General features: G+C 52.0%; 8 protein-coding genes across 8 annotated transcripts; 4 read left to right on the top strand and 4 right to left on the bottom strand.

Annotated features, from left to right (window-relative positions):
• Positions 1-129: 129 nt before the first annotated feature.
• On the top strand, positions 130-1,365 carry AA0111_g9633 (hypothetical protein; the record flags this gene model as incomplete). Its single annotated transcript, XM_028656213.1, has 3 exons — positions 130-336; positions 386-1,140; positions 1,191-1,365. The coding sequence occupies 3 exons, from the start codon at positions 130-132 to the stop codon at positions 1,363-1,365; spliced, it is 1,137 nt and encodes a 378-aa protein (XP_028502851.1).
• A 618-nt stretch (positions 1,366-1,983) lies between these two features.
• On the top strand, positions 1,984-4,054 carry AA0111_g9632 (hypothetical protein; the record flags this gene model as incomplete). Its single annotated transcript, XM_028656212.1, has 3 exons — positions 1,984-2,335; positions 2,474-2,619; positions 2,675-4,054. 3 exons carry the CDS (start codon positions 1,984-1,986, stop codon positions 4,052-4,054), a joined length of 1,878 nt encoding a protein of 625 aa, XP_028502850.1.
• A 510-nt stretch (positions 4,055-4,564) lies between these two features.
• AA0111_g9631 (hypothetical protein) lies at positions 4,565-7,156 on the top strand (the record flags this gene model as incomplete). Its single annotated transcript, XM_028656211.1, has 2 exons — positions 4,565-4,683; positions 4,930-7,156. The coding sequence occupies 2 exons, from the start codon at positions 4,565-4,567 to the stop codon at positions 7,154-7,156; spliced, it is 2,346 nt and encodes a 781-aa protein (XP_028502853.1).
• Positions 7,157-7,377: 221 nt separating this feature from the next.
• On the bottom strand, positions 7,378-9,143 carry AA0111_g9630 (hypothetical protein; the record flags this gene model as incomplete). Its single annotated transcript, XM_028656210.1, has 3 exons — positions 7,378-8,391; positions 8,438-8,512; positions 8,565-9,143. 3 exons carry the CDS (start codon positions 9,141-9,143, stop codon positions 7,378-7,380), a joined length of 1,668 nt encoding a protein of 555 aa, XP_028502852.1.
• A 303-nt stretch (positions 9,144-9,446) lies between these two features.
• On the bottom strand, positions 9,447-10,135 carry AA0111_g9629 (hypothetical protein; the record flags this gene model as incomplete). Its single annotated transcript, XM_028656208.1, has 2 exons — positions 9,447-9,979; positions 10,033-10,135. The coding sequence occupies 2 exons, from the start codon at positions 10,133-10,135 to the stop codon at positions 9,447-9,449; spliced, it is 636 nt and encodes a 211-aa protein (XP_028502785.1).
• A 2,085-nt stretch (positions 10,136-12,220) lies between these two features.
• Positions 12,221-13,087, bottom strand: AA0111_g9628 (hypothetical protein; the record flags this gene model as incomplete). The annotated part of the gene is made up of 4 exons (XM_028656207.1): positions 12,221-12,317; positions 12,365-12,789; positions 12,850-12,940; positions 12,993-13,087. 4 exons carry the CDS (start codon positions 13,085-13,087, stop codon positions 12,221-12,223), a joined length of 708 nt encoding a protein of 235 aa, XP_028502786.1.
• Positions 13,088-13,495: 408 nt separating this feature from the next.
• On the top strand, positions 13,496-15,064 carry AA0111_g9627 (hypothetical protein; the record flags this gene model as incomplete). The annotated part of the gene is made up of 1 exon (XM_028656206.1): positions 13,496-15,064. One exon carries the CDS (start codon positions 13,496-13,498, stop codon positions 15,062-15,064), a length of 1,569 nt encoding a protein of 522 aa, XP_028502841.1.
• A 546-nt stretch (positions 15,065-15,610) lies between these two features.
• On the bottom strand, positions 15,611-16,746 carry AA0111_g9626 (hypothetical protein; the record flags this gene model as incomplete). The annotated part of the gene is made up of 2 exons (XM_028656205.1): positions 15,611-16,276; positions 16,333-16,746. 2 exons carry the CDS (start codon positions 16,744-16,746, stop codon positions 15,611-15,613), a joined length of 1,080 nt encoding a protein of 359 aa, XP_028502842.1.
• Positions 16,747-17,165: the final 419 nt, after the last annotated feature.

The raw sequence follows: 17,165 nt of genomic DNA, 5'->3' as shown, positions 1-17,165 counted from the left end.
CATTTGCTCGAGCTGATCGCGTTGCTAACACTTCACTCTTACACGCTTTTTGAACCGTCAACTAGCTAGTGCTGTAGCGCGATGAGGTTCTTCTCAAGGCTGCATGTATGTGCGGCTCTAGCTATTCTTATGATCTTGTACTTCACCTGGGTTCACTCTGCCGACTTCGAAGACACCGTCCACACCGTCTGGCGCGGTAGCGCGCATCGCATTGTAGTATTTGGTAATGATTGGTCCGACACTGGAAGCTACCGCGTCTCGTCGCCTGTATTGTCTGCGGTCGTTGCCCGCGATGCTGACCGAGGCGATTTGTGGGTAGAGACTTTATGCAAAGAGGTTAGTGGGAGTCACAAACAACGTGAAGACATGACCTGACAGACTTCAGCTCGCGTGTGATACTATTGACAACTTCGCGCACTCCAAGCCGGCTGCCGCTGCACATATCGGATCGTTGGTTGACGTAGATGTTCACTCGGAAGCGAAAGGCGCCGGGAGCAACGAGACCACCGTAACTCCATTCGACTTCAAGACACAGGTGGAACAGTACATCACCTACGACAAAGGACGTCGAGTTATCCCTCAAAGTCTGCGAAAAGGGGACGAGTGGACTTTCTTCACCGTCTTCTTCGGCTTGTGGGATCTTTTGGAGTACTCTACACTGGAAAAGGCTGCCGCCATGTCTGCTGTGGACAAGAGCATTGCATCGCTGTTTCTGAATCTTGATGTACTCGCCGAACATACTGCAAATCCGCCGAAAGTCGTCATGCCGAAGATGATCGACGCTAGCTTCCTACCTCAGTTCCAGCTGCAGAAGAAAGCGATGCGGGAAGCCGACTTTGCGGTGACTCAGCACCGAATGGTGTTTTTGTGGTCATATTGGGATACTGTTTTGGTTCGGACTGCATCCCAGTGGAACAAAGGTGCTGTCTACATGCCTGGGCCGAATGATTTGATCATGGAGGAAGTTCGCGCCAAACAGCTACATTCGAGACAGATCTCAGATGCAGCTGGTGTCGGTAAACAAGCCCCTCTTTTCGAACAGATTGAACGACCATGTCTCGTGCCGCAACGAAGTGGTGCAGCAGATTTACAAACATCCGACGTGCAGAAGTGCTCCGTTCCAGCCGCACACTTATTCTGGTAAGTCAACGGCTACACAAACGCATTGTCTCAATCTGACTAGGTAATAGGGATAACGTCCAACTCAGCGGTCCTGCCCATGAGCTAATCGGAAAGCAAGCCGCTAGCCTCGTACGGGGAAATCAAACTGTCAATGAGCGCGAGATGCAAAGCTCCGACAACAACGAAAAACCTAAGGAACAAGAGGGACAGAACTTCAACCTGAAATTCCCTCCAGGTTTCTAGTACGCCACGGTAGAGACACTGTCTAGAACTCGGCCAAGGCTTCGTTGGGCTTCATGGTTCTCAGCGATGTGGCATAGATTGCGCCTCGCTTCCAAGGACGGCTTATGGATGCAATGCGCAGTACAACCGTGTAGATCCCGAGACTGAGTCACTTCTGTCATCGTGAAAGACGTGTTGCATTGTTGGAGCCCCTTGCGCAGCGGGTACAGGAATGCTGTCATGTCTCGCGGGTCGGTAGAGCGTGTCTTGGCGGGATGAGAACAAAGAAAGTCCCTAAGAAGATCGGTTACATCTGACTGGAACAATCATTTTACTGGATCGCAACGGCTGATTCGTCAAAGCACATCGATGCCAACTCGACGCACCGGATAATGCATTCAAAGAGAAGCACAGAATGTTGTATGGCTCGTCCAACGCGGCTCCTCCCTTCCTGTTCGGCCAGAGACAATGAACCACGCCTTCTTCCGACAAAACTCATTAGATGAACTGCTTCGTCGCTGAATCTCAAAAATGCTAGCAAGCCGAGTGTTGCCACCGATTGTTCGGACTTCACCAATCTCTTCCCAGCCTCCTGTCGCTATCTTCTTCCACGTGCCTCGGCGGTACGTCAAGTCAAACATGCAGGTCGGTGACGGTTCTCCAGTGTCTCCAATGGGCGATGCAAAGCCTTTGAGAAGTCTGCGTAAGAGCAGTCGAATTCATGAGACGCGGTCTGCTCCTACTTCTAACCCTACTGCGGAGGGAAGCAACAAAGAAGAGCAGCCGATATCCCCTGCTTTGTCTTCGCCCCGGACTACGAGAAAAAGAATCGCTTCACTTATTGAGGTTCATGAGAGAGAAGACTGCAACAGTCCGATCGACGATATGCCTCCTCCAAGCGCTACTTCTGCAACTGCAGTAGGGTCTCCAGACTTTTCGGGTCACGTGTGTCTTTGCCAACCGGAGCCAAAAATACCACGGCCACGAAATGGTGAGTCCATGGCATTCCTTTGTCTTCCAAGGACATATCCTCCTTAATCGGGTTATACGACTTGGGTTGTGGATCAAAACCGAAACACGAGTCTTTGTCTGTAGTCATTGTTGTTCAGCCCACTAACTACTTTCATAGCATTCATCCTTTATCGACAGCATCACCAGCAGGCCATTACCGCTCGCAATCCTGATCTCAACAATCCCGACATCTCCAAGATTATCGGTGAACAATGGAAAGCTGAAGGTGAAGAGCAGAAGAAGGTTTGGCAAGATCTTGCGCAGGTTAGTGGTCATTCGTACATCTCTTTGTGTTCATTTTATTAACATGAGACTCAAGGAAGAGAAAGCTAGGCATCAGGAGCAGTACCCTGACTACCGCTACCAACCGCGTCGTGTTGGCAAGCCGGGATCATCTCCGTTGAACCCTACTGGTCAGCATACTACAATCGACAAGTATCGCTGCCACAAATGTGGTGGTCGTAGTCTCAGAACACCCGCCAGTCCTTTTCTTGATGCCTCTGGCACACCAACTCTGCCGCCTCCCAATATATCGGAAGGTCTCACACCAACAACCCGCTATTTACCTGTGGTGGGTAACCTCAGCATACAATCACCAGTTATGCGCCGCCCCAGCAACCTTCAAGTAACTTCAGCGATGCATACGGACTCGATAATGTATAGCCCTCTAACACCGAACAAGAAGCGTCGGTTCGACTATGGACCGCCTCCGCCAACGAGTAACGGTCGCAGAGCGGAAGGACCGTACTATGCCCCAACTCAGTATGCTCACCGACGTGAGTCATTCCCGCCTATTCATGTGCCGCCTCATAGTGCGACCATGCCTCCTCCACGAACTCCTCGTGAGTTGCAACGGAATTCAATGGTTGAGTTGGGTCCTCTACAACATGAAGGTAGCCCAAGAAGCGTAGAAGAAGTGCTCAATGCATTCCCATATTCCAACAAGATTAAATTGCTTGGACGCATAACGCCTCCGTACAAAGAACCGGGCTCCGCAAGCCCATCGTGTCGGACCAATCGCGGCGCCATCATCGCCATCGAAGGTGACGAGATAGCTGCAGTCAAGGAACTCTCAGAGTGGTTGAACGAGTACCTCATTAAGCAGAAAGAGTACAAACCGCAGATAGCCGAGCCACCTCAGGCTCCCAATGACGATAACAAAGAAGTCACCTTTGAGAACTATCTCAACCTAATTAAGGAGTGGCATGGCAAAAGCAAGGAGATGATCAAGTACATCGTTACGCCCATCTCATCCACACCCTCTTCCCCAAAAGACACCATCGCGTCCTCAAACCCATCCACCATTGCCGTCACATCATCCACTCCATCCCGGAAGGACTCGACCACACCGCCCGACTCTCCCCTAATGTCAACAAGCATAAAGCCCGTCATCATCCTCCCTACCTTTCAACTTCAAGCCTCGATCGCATACGCATCCCGCATCCCCATCCAAGACGCTTACAGCCCGACAGACCACTGGCAGTGGATGGCGACGCTTTGGCGGGGAACGGTAGGACCGGATTTGACGCTTTATGTGAGAGGTTACGATCCGAAGGAGGGGCAGGTGAGAGCTAAACCTGAGATGGATGATGGGGTTCGGTGTTTAACTGTGTGGAAGAGTAGGGAGGCTGGGGCGAAGTTTGCGGAGGCGGATCTAAGGAGGGTGGGGTTCGAGGTTGGGGAGTGGATTAAGGGTTGATGGATGTCGTTGACGTAGCTCGAATGGCCCACGTGGTTTCAGGCGATGGAATGGGTTTTTTCTTCTTCTTCTCCATTTTTCTGTCTATTCTCTTCTTTTGGGGGCATGATGCTATCAAGATCTTTGTACAAAGCTCTGACTGTCGAGGTTATGGCTTGTCGAGGTGTTGACATGGTAGAATATTTAGGTTCATGAAGAGATGAACTTGGAGACGAATACTTGTGTCACATACAAACTGCTACTTGGAGGTGGTGCTAAACAAAGAAGACGTGACCTGGCTGCGGCGAGGGCGGCTGACGTTGGCCTGGTTAGCTCCTCGGAAAGAATGCAACAAAGCCGAGAAGATGTCATAGCGCGGCTTTCACATGGCACGCACGCATCCTCCGCAACCTGTCACATGCCGGACCCTCACCCAACCACAGAGCCTCAATACAGCTAATTCGCCGCGCTTGTCGACGGCTTGAACGGCTATTGCTGTAGTCGTGGACAAACTGGGGGTTGATGACCATAATGCGCATTGCGCCGCTGTTCCATGGCTTTCCCCATACCCCAGACGAGATCCACCCCGGGTTTGCGTTACGACTTGACCTCAGCTGGCATTCACATGCTTACGCCGACAGACTTGCGACGTACGTGTAGACCCGACTTGACGCCTTTCATGACGCACAATAGGCCTGCGACTGCATCTACTTGGTCCAACACAGTGCTTTATGCTAGGAAAGAGCTACGGCCATGATAGACCATGTATTGGGACGGCCATCGGTGCAGTTCAGGAAGATACAGGTGTTGGCAGTGGTATCCTTTTGGTCCTTTTACCTCTACAGGCAAGTTCTACACACACACTCTCTCTCTCTCTCACACTAACAAACCCGTAGAGGCGACCGCCATGGCCCACCAATCCTCCGCCGCATATCCGCCCTCCTCTCCAAGAAACTCACCGTCTGGCAATCCGTCCTCATAACTCTCCTCTACCTCTACGTTGCCCGCAACTTCGGCAAGCTTGTGGGCCTCGAGTGCCCAGAGCCCCTTGCGAGCCTCTACTCGCGCTCCTACTTCCGCGCTACATGGGTCACGACTGCGCTGGACGCAGGCTTCTGGTCTGCTATGCGGATTAAGCGCAAGGGCGTCAGGGATCTGTTGTCTATCGTCTTCAGCATATACTACCTGATATGTGCCGAGCAAGCCGACGAGAAAGTCCGCAAGATTAGAGCGACGCTTACCGTCGACCATTTGCGCGTCGCTTGGAATAAAGGCACCACGCCGTATCTGGGCGCGCTGACGAGCATGATGCGACCCAGGCTGATGGTCTATCCGCCGCGCCAGATTCGCATACCGCGACCCAAGGCTAGTTCGTACAAGGAACCCGTGACCGGCTGGCTGTACTTCAACGGGCCGCGGAGCGCATTGAAGAAGCAGGACAAGGTCGTCTTGGACATACCTGGAGGTGGTTTCGTGGCCATGAACCCGAGGAATCATGATGATAAGCTCATGGGCTGGGCTGGCAAGACGGGCCTGCCTGTCCTTAGTCTGGATTACAAGAAGGCTCCTGAGCACCCGTATCCGTATGCGCTCAACGAATGTTACGACGTCTACCACATGATTATCGCATCGAGAGGAACGTGCATGGGTCTATCGGGAGAAGTAGAGCCCAAGGTCGTTGTCTCGGGCGATTCGGCTGGGGGTAACTTGGTTACTGCTATGGTGCTCATGATATTGCAAAGTGGCTCGACTGAGACGCGAAGGTGGCAGGGTGAATATGCGATCCCGCCTCCAATCGGCGTAGTCTTGATCTACCCTGCGCTGGACATGAACATTGGCAACTGGATGACCGACGAGCAAATGGCGCTTATCCGCGACCGGCGAGTGAGGAAGACGAACCGACCCATCTTACGGCATAAGAGCGATGATTACAGACAACTTGCGCCCAACACACCATATGGCTCTGATGATTCGGATGGTGACGACGAAGATGAGCGCAACAGAGTCAGCACGACCAATGCATCTATGCCAAAGACCAATGGTCTCAGGACGTCTCCCCAGACAATGATCAACCTCTCCGCCGCACACACCAACCAAGACAGCACCTCTCTCCCCCGCCTCGACACTAACACCAGCACCCTCAACCAAACTCCCGGCCAAACAACTCCTGCCAATTCAAGTTTACCGCCCACACCGGCCGCGACACAGCCCTCTACACCTGGTCCAACAGTCCCAGCACCCTCAGCCACAGCCATTAAAACTCGCCTCGCAATGTCTTCCATGATATCCTACTTCAACGACCGCATCCTCACCCCCGAAATGATGCGCGCAATGATAATTCTCTACATTGGCCCGCACCACCGCCCAGATTTCTCAACCGACTACCTCCTCTCTCCTTTACTCGCCCCGGAGTCCCTACTAGCAAGGTTCCCACGCACATGGATGTTGACGGGTGAGCGCGATCCGCTCGTAGATGATACGGTTATCTTCGCAGGCAGGCTGCGGCAAGCGAAGCGTGCCGAGTGGGTTGCGGCGAAGGAGTTGGGACTAGACTGGGCGAGAGGTGAGTTTAGAGAGGGGGAGTGGGTCAATGTGGACTTGGTGCCGGGAATCAGTCATGGATTCTTGCAGTTTGTAGGGGTTTTTCCAGAAGGGTGGAAGTACATCTTCAGGTGTGGCAAATGGATTGCTGAGGCGTTTGAAGATGCGACGGACGGGAGGAGGGCTGATGAGACGCCCATGTACACACCTGCTGTTACTGCTACGCCGAGGAGACCACGAGAAAAAGGAAGCGATTATTTCGGTACAGTGGGTTTACAAGATGCTATTGATGGCTTGACTTCTCCGCAACATCAACGGAAGAGACATCATCGGCGTACCAACACCGCGTCTTCGGCAGAGGAAGACAGGCCGTTGGAGATGACGGTTTTAAATAAGGGAAAGAAGAGTCCGCCACAGCAGAACGGGTCTGGTGTGCGAGGAAGTACAAGGGGGAGGACGAAGAATGATAGAGGGAGACGCAAGAGCTTGGTTAGTCTGGCGAGCGAAGATGACTTGTTGGGCAGGAGAATGAAGAGTTTGACTGGGGGGTTGGGAGGAAATGGGGTGTCTGAAGTTATTTGATGTCTGATACGTAGGGTCTAGCGAGTACTTGTGCTGTGTTTGCATATATAGAGATTCATCCAGCAATGTGTCATTCGTACGAAGGAGCTTGTTTCTGCCAAGTCATACTTCAATTGTTAACACCTACCCTGAATGTTTACACTGTTGTCTCTCTGTCAAAGTGACAATAGAAAATTTTAAGTATACCGTTAGGGTGAACCCTTAATTCTGATTCCTACAGTCTACGAATCAAAGAAGACATCCCGCACGTCCTTCCACCAAGCCCTCTTCTTGTTCCCTTCCTTGTCCATATTTCTCAAAAACTCCAGAATCGGCATCCGTCCCATTGGACACATGAGCACCCCTCTCGCAGTCCACTCACACAAGAAATCGCGATACGCCTCATACCCCGGCGGCGTTACCGGATTACCCAATCTCGCACCCACATCCTCCACAACAACAGGCTTCAACGCACCCCTTCCCACATTCGCCATATGATCCAGAATCTCCTTGGTGTTGAACAACTTGCGCTCAACAGAAAGGCGCTTCAACTCGCCTTTCAAACACTTCTCCAACGCCAGCGCTTCGCAACTCTCCACAGGATTGTCCAAACTAAATCCATACGGCAACATTGCCCAAACTCTCTTCGGCACGTGCATAAACGCTACCGCATCATCATAGCGGACATGGACTCTGATCTCCCTGACCTGCCGATCAGTATCCCAGTCTTGTGGTATATCGCGGAACCACCCACTATGCGGTAGTGTCTGGAGTCTCACAAGCCAGAACTCTGAAGCTTCCTTTTCTAGACGCCGCATGCAGATTTTCCAACGCCACCAGTGTAGTTCGTCGGGGCGTGTCACGGCGGTGCGGTCGACGAGGAGAGCTGTTATGCTTTTACATTCTATGCAGCGGAAGAATTTAGTCAGCGGGTCGGTTTCGCCCGGAAGCAATTTGCCTCGTCCGGCACTTGAATCGACGTGCTGGGTTAGGCATTCAAGACAGAGGAAGTGGCCGCAATGGAGGCGGCACGCATATTCGCTCTCGGTGAACCAGGTGCGGCTGCAGGCTGGGCATGCGTCGCCTAGGTATTTTGCCTGTGCGCGTGGTGGTGGAGTATCGCGGTGTACGGTGACGAGTGCTTCGATGTCGGGTCTGGGGTACCAGTTGATTAGCGGCGGCGCCATCTGAAGGACATTATCCATCTGGTCCCGAGCATGAAAAAACGCCCGATCATAGCTTGCCTGAAAGAGGTTCTAGATAGCGCTTGATCAGCTTTTGTACGTGGTTGTTCATCCTTACCCTCTCTACCCACCTCTTCTTCTTCTTCTTCTTCTTCTTCTTCTTCTTCTTCTTCTTCTTCTTCTTCTTCTTCTTCTTTCCATCACGACACACGAGTGCAAAGTACAACACTTACATGTAAGCGTACCCACCAACAATCGTACTCCTTCCCTTCAACCATCGGTGGCATCATCCCTCTCCACTCCGTACACGGGATAACATACCTCTCCTCTTCCCTCCCAAACCCCTTCTTATCCCCATGTCCTCCTCCCCCCTCAAGCACAACAACGCTCCTCCTCACAACAACAAAACACATAACCTCGCCTCTCCTTAGTTGAAACTTACCCGCCTCCAACACCGTATTACCCACATACAAGCTCATCCTCGCCATGCCCCTCGCCAATGCATTCTTACTCTTCCTATCCCGTTCCAACTCCCGTGTTGACCATTCTGCAAAGGAAGCCGAGTGCGGAGCTAGTTTCTGCGCGTTCGTTATGCTAAGAAAAGTGTGGCCGTCGGTGCCCCAGGACCCGGAACCTTGAGGCCGGGAGCGCGAAGAGGAGTTGGATGGCAGTTGGAGACGCAGACAGCCTGGCGGGTAGTCACAGAGGGAGGGGTAGATGTAGCGGATTATGTGGCAAGGTTTCAAGACGGTGCCGCTGCCGTGGAAGAGGTAGTCAGAGTCTGGGTTTGGGGTATGGGGTTCGAAATGGACTGTCTTTGCCATGAGTAGGTATTCTGGAGGAGAGGTTTTGTTTTGAGCGTGGCAACTACGTGCGTATGTGATATAGTGGCATGTATTGTTGCACATGCTTGTGTTTGTCCTGTGAATGGTTTAGTGAAGAAGAGGTCTACCCGTTGAGTGGCATCGAATGAGGCAGTGTTGAAGGAAAAAGATTTTCAAGCAAGTAACGCAGGTGAATATGATCTGTGGTTCTCATGTCTTTACATTCCTCCCCAAAAAATAGTGTTTTCGTTACTCTAATATAAATGTCTCTTCCATCTTGAAATCTTCTTTGAGTCCAACGTCTTAGTTGCACTTTCCCCACTTGCTCTGGCACCAGTTGGCCTTTCCACAGAAGTCCTCACCAGTGCCACAGAAGTTGGATCCAGAGCAGCAAAGACCAGCAGCGCACTTCTTGTTGACAATAGGACCGCAAGTCTCTCCAGCACCGGAGGTACCCTTGGGGGCAGTAGGCTCAGCAGGCGCCTTCTGGTTGTCGCACTTTCCGTAACCAGCTTGGCAGCCGCCACCGCAGTAGATAGCCTGGTCCTGGATGTCGTTCTTGGGGCCGCAGTGGCCGGCGGAGGAACAGCAGCGGTAGAAGTAGCCGTTGGCACCGGCGCCAGGGCAGGTTACACCGCCTTGGGCGTGTCCACAGACGTCGATCTCGGGAACGGCGGTAGGGAAGGTGGTGGCGGGCGAGGTGGCTTGCTTGGTTGTGCTGGTCTTCATTGTTGTCTGGGTGGGCTTGCATGATGAAGAGGCGCCAGAGAAGGGGTGGAGGCAGGTCTTTGCGTCGCAGTGGTCGACGGTGGTTCCGCACCAGCCATACTGGGAGCCTGTAATGCATGTTAGCAGGGTTTCGAAAATATGTCGTCCGGACATAACTTACAGCACTCGTTGGCAGCGCACTTGGCGTTTCCATTCTGGGGTCCGCAGTTACCAGCAAAGGCAACCGACACAAGGGACAAGAGGGCGAAAGCGGAGAAGCGCATTATGACTATGATTAGGCTATTCGAGTAATTGGTCGAAGCGAGTGACTGTCGAAACGAGAGAGACGACGACGAAAGTGATGTAAGTTGAGAAACAAGACCTTGCGATGAAGAATAGTTTCACGGGCAGCAGCTCAGCTCTTTAATAATAGCCCCCCTCTCGTATTGACCCATGGCGCACGCATCCAATAAAGCTCGTCGCCTTACGGCGCTCGTACATACTCCACATGGACTGACGCTGGAGGCCAGCGTTAGGCCGGCGCTACATGTGCGCCAACGCTGAAGCGCATGTCAAATACGGCGCTCGTGCCTGAACGCACGGATGAGATGCTTTCCCAAAGGGTGAGCGCTCGGAAATTTACCAATGACATGTTTCGGCCAGACTGATCCGGAAGGTCGGCATTATCTCACGAGGTCGAGGGCTGACTTTGCGTCGTGATTGTGGAGATTCCGCTGCAGTGCTTGTTGATCGCATATGTTGTGATCTACTAGATCGGCGGGAACTACAACGTCATAGGAAACGACATTGCATAACCGTTGAGCGCTTGAGAGTTACCTTTTGTGAGGAGCCAGAATGTGGGTATGAATTCGCGAAAGGTTGGGAACCCAGGAGGGGGGTCAGCCCTAAGAAATTAAGCACTCGCTAAAAGCTGACTAGCTGGTGGACGGACACGATGCGACCCCTGACTCTTCTCTTTTGCCGTGGTACAAAGCTTTGAGGCGTGAGCTTAGCAGACAGGCGAGACCCCGCTGGAAGCCTGGTAGTCTGTATGATTGCTGGCAAGCTCGCTGCCCGTGCAAAGGCGTTGGTAGTGTATGACGTTGTTGGAGGCCTGACTAACGCTGGCCGAGTGTAGCGAGCACCAAATATAGGCATTGATAGAGGATGCGCTGCATGGACGAGGCACGTGGGAGGTACTGAGCGGGGGAACTCGGTGTAGAGAAAAAGCAGCCACCGCAAACTCGGTCAGGTCATGCAGTGCTTGGCCCTCTCCTGATGATGAAATTCGAGGCAGGTGCATCGGATGCGCGATATCCGTGGCAGGAGCATTACGGTACGCACTGTCACGACCAAAGTCATTGTAATAACAGAGGACGTAATCAATGTAGCCGACATTTTAGGACTGCGTTTGATGCACGATGACAGTAAGCACCAATTAGCGCATATATACACGCTGAAGGTGAGTCTATGTACCAACAAAGCTTTCGATGCACAGCATGCAAATGATATCAAGACTTGCGGCAACACACACCGCGAGTTAAAAAGATGTCGCCGCGAGTATACACAGTCTTTCTGCTTTTGAGATTCTCGGGTACTTCTGCCACCGAGACTCGACCAAAAATCTACCAAGCATATCTCTCTTGGCCTGCGCTGCCATGCCTCAACCACCTCCCATTCCTTACCAACATCAAAAAAAATAATGGTTGTTTCCGACACCGGGAATCTGTTGAATTGTTAGAATGATGAGTCGAACTCGAATTGAGTTGAGTGAACTTACCGAACCCGGGCCTTGCCGGCACTGTACAGTGAACTGACTCTGCGAGATGAGAGCGGCAAATCCTAGCCACTAGACCATATCGGACTTTGATGGAACACTGAAGGAATGGTAGCAATATAAAGGTAGTAATTGCAATACTTGACGTGGTGGTGAGTGGGGCAGTGGAAGAAATTTTGCAAACCTCACCGACGAACATCAAACTAGCGGACAGACAAGACGTGACTGAACTAGAAAAACGAGGGTGGGGCAGAGATTCTTAGTTGTATCTAGATAATACAGACTCTAGTTGGGTGAGGATAGCGAGCCGACAGATACAGGTACACAACTTGAATTTGGCTCACTAAGAAGTTGAAAGAAGCACCTACGAGGCAAGGCTACTGCGACCATATTCCAAGTGATGCATACATCTTATCCAAGTCATTATAGTATGCACCTCCTGTTGTTATTCGAGGTTGCGCCACTCTGTATCGTCGTGCGGCTTGAGTACAGCATCACGCTTGTACCATGCAAACCAAGCAATGGCCAATGTGATGATGAGCACCAGGGCTGTCGTGGCTTCGGTCGATACGAGCGTGGAGGAACTCGACAGTCAGAGTTCCGACTTGTCGCCGAGGGCGGGGATTTGTTGGTTGAGGTAGGACTCGAGGTGATCGATCTCATCAGGATCGGCCGAGTGCACCAGGTTCCTATACTTTGTCAGAGGCATGTCTCTCTTGCTACACACAAGACGTACTTGTAAGTCCTGAAGTCGACCTTGAACCCGTGCTTTTCGAGCTCGTCAGCACTCAGCTTTCCCCACTTGTGCGCAACGACTTGATCGGCGTCGCCGTGACCCATGAAAATGGGCGTCTTCTGGTTGGGGTTCTCGGTCGGAATCATGTCTTTGATCTTCTTCTGCAGCAGGAGGTAGCAGCTCAGGCCGAAGATGCCTCCGAGCTGGTCTTTGTAAGTCACACCGGACAGCAGTGACATGGCGCCGCCTTGGGAAAAGCCGCCGACGACGATGCGGTTGGCGGGTATGCCCTTTGCGACCTCTTGGTCGATGAGGGAGTGGAAGTACTTCTGGGAGTCGACGATGCCCTTTTCGTCTTCCTCTCGGTCATCGAGAGTGCTCAGTGACTTGATGTCGTACCATCCTGGCATGCGCATGCCCATGTTCTGTAGAGTCGCATATCAGCGCCCATGCCGTGTGTTGGCGGCGGTGGGTGGTTGACGAACCAGCGTGATTGGGATGCTCGGGGCATTGGGGAAGATGAACGAGACCTCCTCGAACTTGCTTCGTCTGCGCCAGTTCTCCGCGAGGAATATCCTATGTCCTTCAGTGTCTAGACCTCCATGGTGTTGAGTGCTCCGGAGCCTACCAGCCAGCCCCACTGTCGCCCAACCCATGCGCCACGATGACAGTGGCTGTGTGTCGCTTGAGCGCGGGAACGACCAAAGGTGCCTTGTGGGACATGATGAAGTCGTCTGGAGTTGTATGTCGGTGGTATCGATAGAGGTGCGTGGGGTAGCTCTGCTCAGAGGTGACGGACTCGCGCCAGAGTGGGACCTCGGCGCGTGCTTTAGATACGCGCTAAGGCGGGGACAAGGGTCAAAGCTCCAATCATCGTCATCGACGTCATGATACCTGTCATTCACCCTCACCATCAGTCTCCCCTTTTCCATTTCCTTTCACCTGGAGCTTGACGTTTGCCGCTCACAGGACACTTCAGAAGACGTCCTTCTATCACTCGTCTCCAATTCGTTTGTCTGGCGTCAATCCCCCACCATTGCATTCAGACTTGCCCATAAGCGACTGCTGGCACTGCGCCCAAGCCTCTTGACGATCGAATCGAATCGACTCGGCATATCCACTGTACCAAGCATGGCACGAGCTACAAGGAGCTCTGCCAGGGCCGACGCCGTGCCTGAGCCAGTACAACTGTCCAGTCCCCCAACTACCCCCGAAACGAGTAACACGCGAAAGAGGAAAGCAGTCAAGATCGAAGAGTCGCCAGATGCGACAACCAAGAAAGCTCCCGTTACATCTAAGAGCACAAAACGTGCCAAGAGGTCAGCAGTAAAACAAGAAGACATCAACGAACTCCCACACAACCTCGGTGCTATTCCGGATCTTCCCGTTAAAGACGAGGAAGCCGAGAGTAAAGCTTCAGCAAAGAAGCCGAGGAAGTCCGCAACGCCTAAGAAGTCTGCAAAAGCCACCAAACCAAAGAAGGAGGAAGTCGACGACCTCGTTGCCAAAGCGACCACCACCACGGACGCGTCATCCAAGAAGAGTAAAGCCAAGACAGGTGGTTATGGCCTTACTCCTGGTCATACGCCATACCCGAACTACCCCCACCCTACGGCCGAAGAATGCGAAGAGGTGACCCGTTTACTCTCCAAAGTTCACGGTAAGGTCGAAGCACCCAAGACCATTCCCGCGCCATCTCTCGAGGTTTCAGGTTGTGGAGAAGTACCGTCAGTCCTTGATGCCCTCATCCGAACACGGCTTTCGGCCGCAACATCCGGCACGAACTCGTCCCGCGCATTCGCCGGTCTTGTCGCCAAGTTCGGCGTCCTGAAAGAAGGCGTTGGTAAAGGAAGCGTAGACTGGAACAAAGTGCGACAAGCAGACCAAAAGGAAATCTTCGAAGCAATCAAGAGCGGTGGTCTCGCAGACGTAAAAAGCAAGGACATCAAGAAGATTCTACAAATGGTCTGGGAAGAGAACCAAGCACGACGTGACGAGCTCCTGGCTTCATCAGACAAGGCACCGGGTGAAAACAACGAAGCGGAACCAGAAAAGCGTGACGAGATTGAGAAGGCGGACCAGAACATTGTCTCGCTAGACCATCTTCACCAACTTTCCAACGACGACGCTTTCAACGCGCTGACCAAATACCCTGGTATTGGTCCAAAAACCGCGTCCTGCGTGCTTCTCTTTTGCCTCCAACGACCCTCCTTCGCAGTCGACACCCACGTCTTCCGCCTGTGTTCATGGCTAGGCTGGGTACCGCCTCCAGGCGATGACAGAGGCCTTCCGCCCGGCAAAAAAGGCACCTTCGCTGGCCCAACACGCAACTCCACGTATGCACATTGCGAAGTTAGGGTTCCGGATCACCTCAAGTACCCGCTTCACCAACTGCTTATTAAGCACGGGAAGAGCTGTCCTAGGTGTCGTGCTATAACGGGTGAAAGCAGCGAGGGATGGGATGAGGGATGTCCGATTGATCATCTGGTTCAGAGGACTGGGGGGAGGAAGGGAGCTGGAGATAGTCCTGTCAAGGGTGGTAGCGCAAAGAAGGCTAAGGGTAGGAAGAAGGTTGTGGAGGATATTGAAAGTGATGCGGTGAGTAGTGGTTTGAGCGACGCGGAGAGCGAGGTGTTGAGTGATGTTGTGAGTGATGCGGAAGTGGAGGTGTCAGATGAGGAAGAATCAGCGTCTGAGTGAAGGAGATGTGGGACATTTCGGTTTTATTGGCGCATTGTATATTTCAGATTTAATACGGTGAGACCCAGGGGGTGGCAGACCAGGAATTTCCCTTACATGTATACTATTCCTCTTATGTATATTCCTCGTATCTAGCAAAACACGTTACATACCCAGATCCTTTCGATCGTCACTAGTGATCAGTTGAGATGACAGAACACAACGAGGCTTGGTCTAATCGAAGGATGCAATAGAGTAGGATTGCCTTCCATTTGACTTTGGCAGAATTGAGACTAATTCGAGGTTACACCTCAGCTACAGAACTAGATGAGTCTCTCCATTAGCTAGTCACTAGCAATCACCAAACACAATTGCCAGGGAAACATGTTTAGACCATTAGGACGTTTTGTTCATTCTTTCATTCTCGAACAGTTATAGCAGTGTCCGAATTACGGCTGAGCAAGCCTGTGCCTGCCTTGTGTGGCATCGGCATACCATCTATCATACATCGTAAAGCTCATATCCGAGCGAGGTAGAAGAAACTGTAGAAAAAGAATTACAATATACTTAGTTGCCAACCTGGATCGCGTAGCCACCATCGACAGTGACAGTTTGACCGTTAAGGTACTGGCAGCCAACAGCGAACAGGATAGCTGCAGCCATATCCTGGTCCTTTCCAGGTCGCTGCGCAGGTAGACCTTCCTTGTGGTCCTTGGGCATCTCACTCTTCTGGTTGTCATCTCTGCTCTCCTGGGTCGTCATCTCTGAAGGGAAGACACCAGGCGCAATAGAGTTCACTCGCACCTTGATACCGTTCTTAGCAATCTCAGACGCGAGCATCTTGTTCAAATGTATCGCAGCACCCTTGCTAGAGTTGTAGGCAAAGTGACCTTGTGAGATGCGGATGTGGCCCGAAATGGATGAGATATTGATGATGGTGCCTGAGTAACCGGGGTGCGACTCGGTGGACTTTTCGAGAAGAGGGAGGAAGGCGGTGGACATGAGGAAGGGGCCGACAACGTTGGTTTGGTACACGTCCAACCACTCTTGCTCAGTTGTGCCATCGAAGAGTTTGTCGACTAGCTCTTCAGAGCTTCCCTTCACCTCGGTCTTGCCTGGTGCGATACCAGCGTTGTTGACAAGAATGCACACGCACTTCTCCTTTGACTCGATCTCTTTCTTGATCTTCGATACGCCCTCCTTCGTGCTGACGTCTCCCACAATGGGGATAATCTGTTTGCAAACCGTTAGTACATATCTCACATGTACAAAGTTTGCCGAAAACTCACCTGACCTGCAATGTTCTGACCATGCACCTCGACAACCTTTTCGAGCTTCTCTTCTGTCCTTCCAACGATGTACACCTTAGCACCGTTGACAGCAAGAGTTTGGGTAATCATGAGACCGATTCCTGAGCCACCACCAGTGACCAAGGCGACCTTGTCCTTGACAGGAAAGACCTTGTCCATCGTGAGCTCGGGGTTGTTGGTAGGAGCCATGTTGTTTGCGTAGTTGCGTTGTTGATTAGCTGATTGAAGTTGGTTGGTAATTTGTTTCGTGCGTTCAATTGATTGCATGCGATTTGGGAGTGTAGAAAGCGAGGAGGGGAAAGGTCGTGGTGCAGAAGTTGTGATATAGCGGGCAAACGGTCTGACGTCACGGGCAAAGCGCGTCAATGTGACGTGTGGGATCCTCAGGGACATGGCGAAAACTGTGTGTCCGAATTTTGAGACAATGAAAATCTTGTGGATCGAATCAAATAAGATTAATCTCTAAATTGAGGGGAATGGTACACAGTACGCCGTTTTCGACGCGTTGATACGGGCCTCGAACGGTGGTGGTCATGATTGCATCACTGGTACGGGAGATCGACCCGCATGCGCGCTGTCACGTTTTGATCATCGCGTCTACTTTGTGGGAATCTATCATCTAATGCATTACATGTGCGAGAAAGCTCGTCTTTCCAATTGCGCACCATCAAATCGTGCTCAGAAGGTATCCGCTACGACTTCCTTTAGCATACCCATGGATTAGAAGACAGCATAGCATATTAGAAAAGCGTTTTTCATATACGATGATGGATATTAGTGGTTGATTGGAGAGTATATCTCTTTCCTTAGTA

Source organism: Alternaria arborescens (assembly GCF_004154835.1).
Source record: "Alternaria arborescens strain FERA 675 chromosome Unknown contig_28, whole genome shotgun sequence".
Lineage (NCBI taxonomy): Eukaryota > Fungi > Ascomycota > Dothideomycetes > Pleosporales > Pleosporaceae > Alternaria > Alternaria arborescens.
The sequence above is the reverse complement of the archived record's forward strand: the minus strand, read 5'-3'. Positions and strand labels throughout refer to the sequence as shown.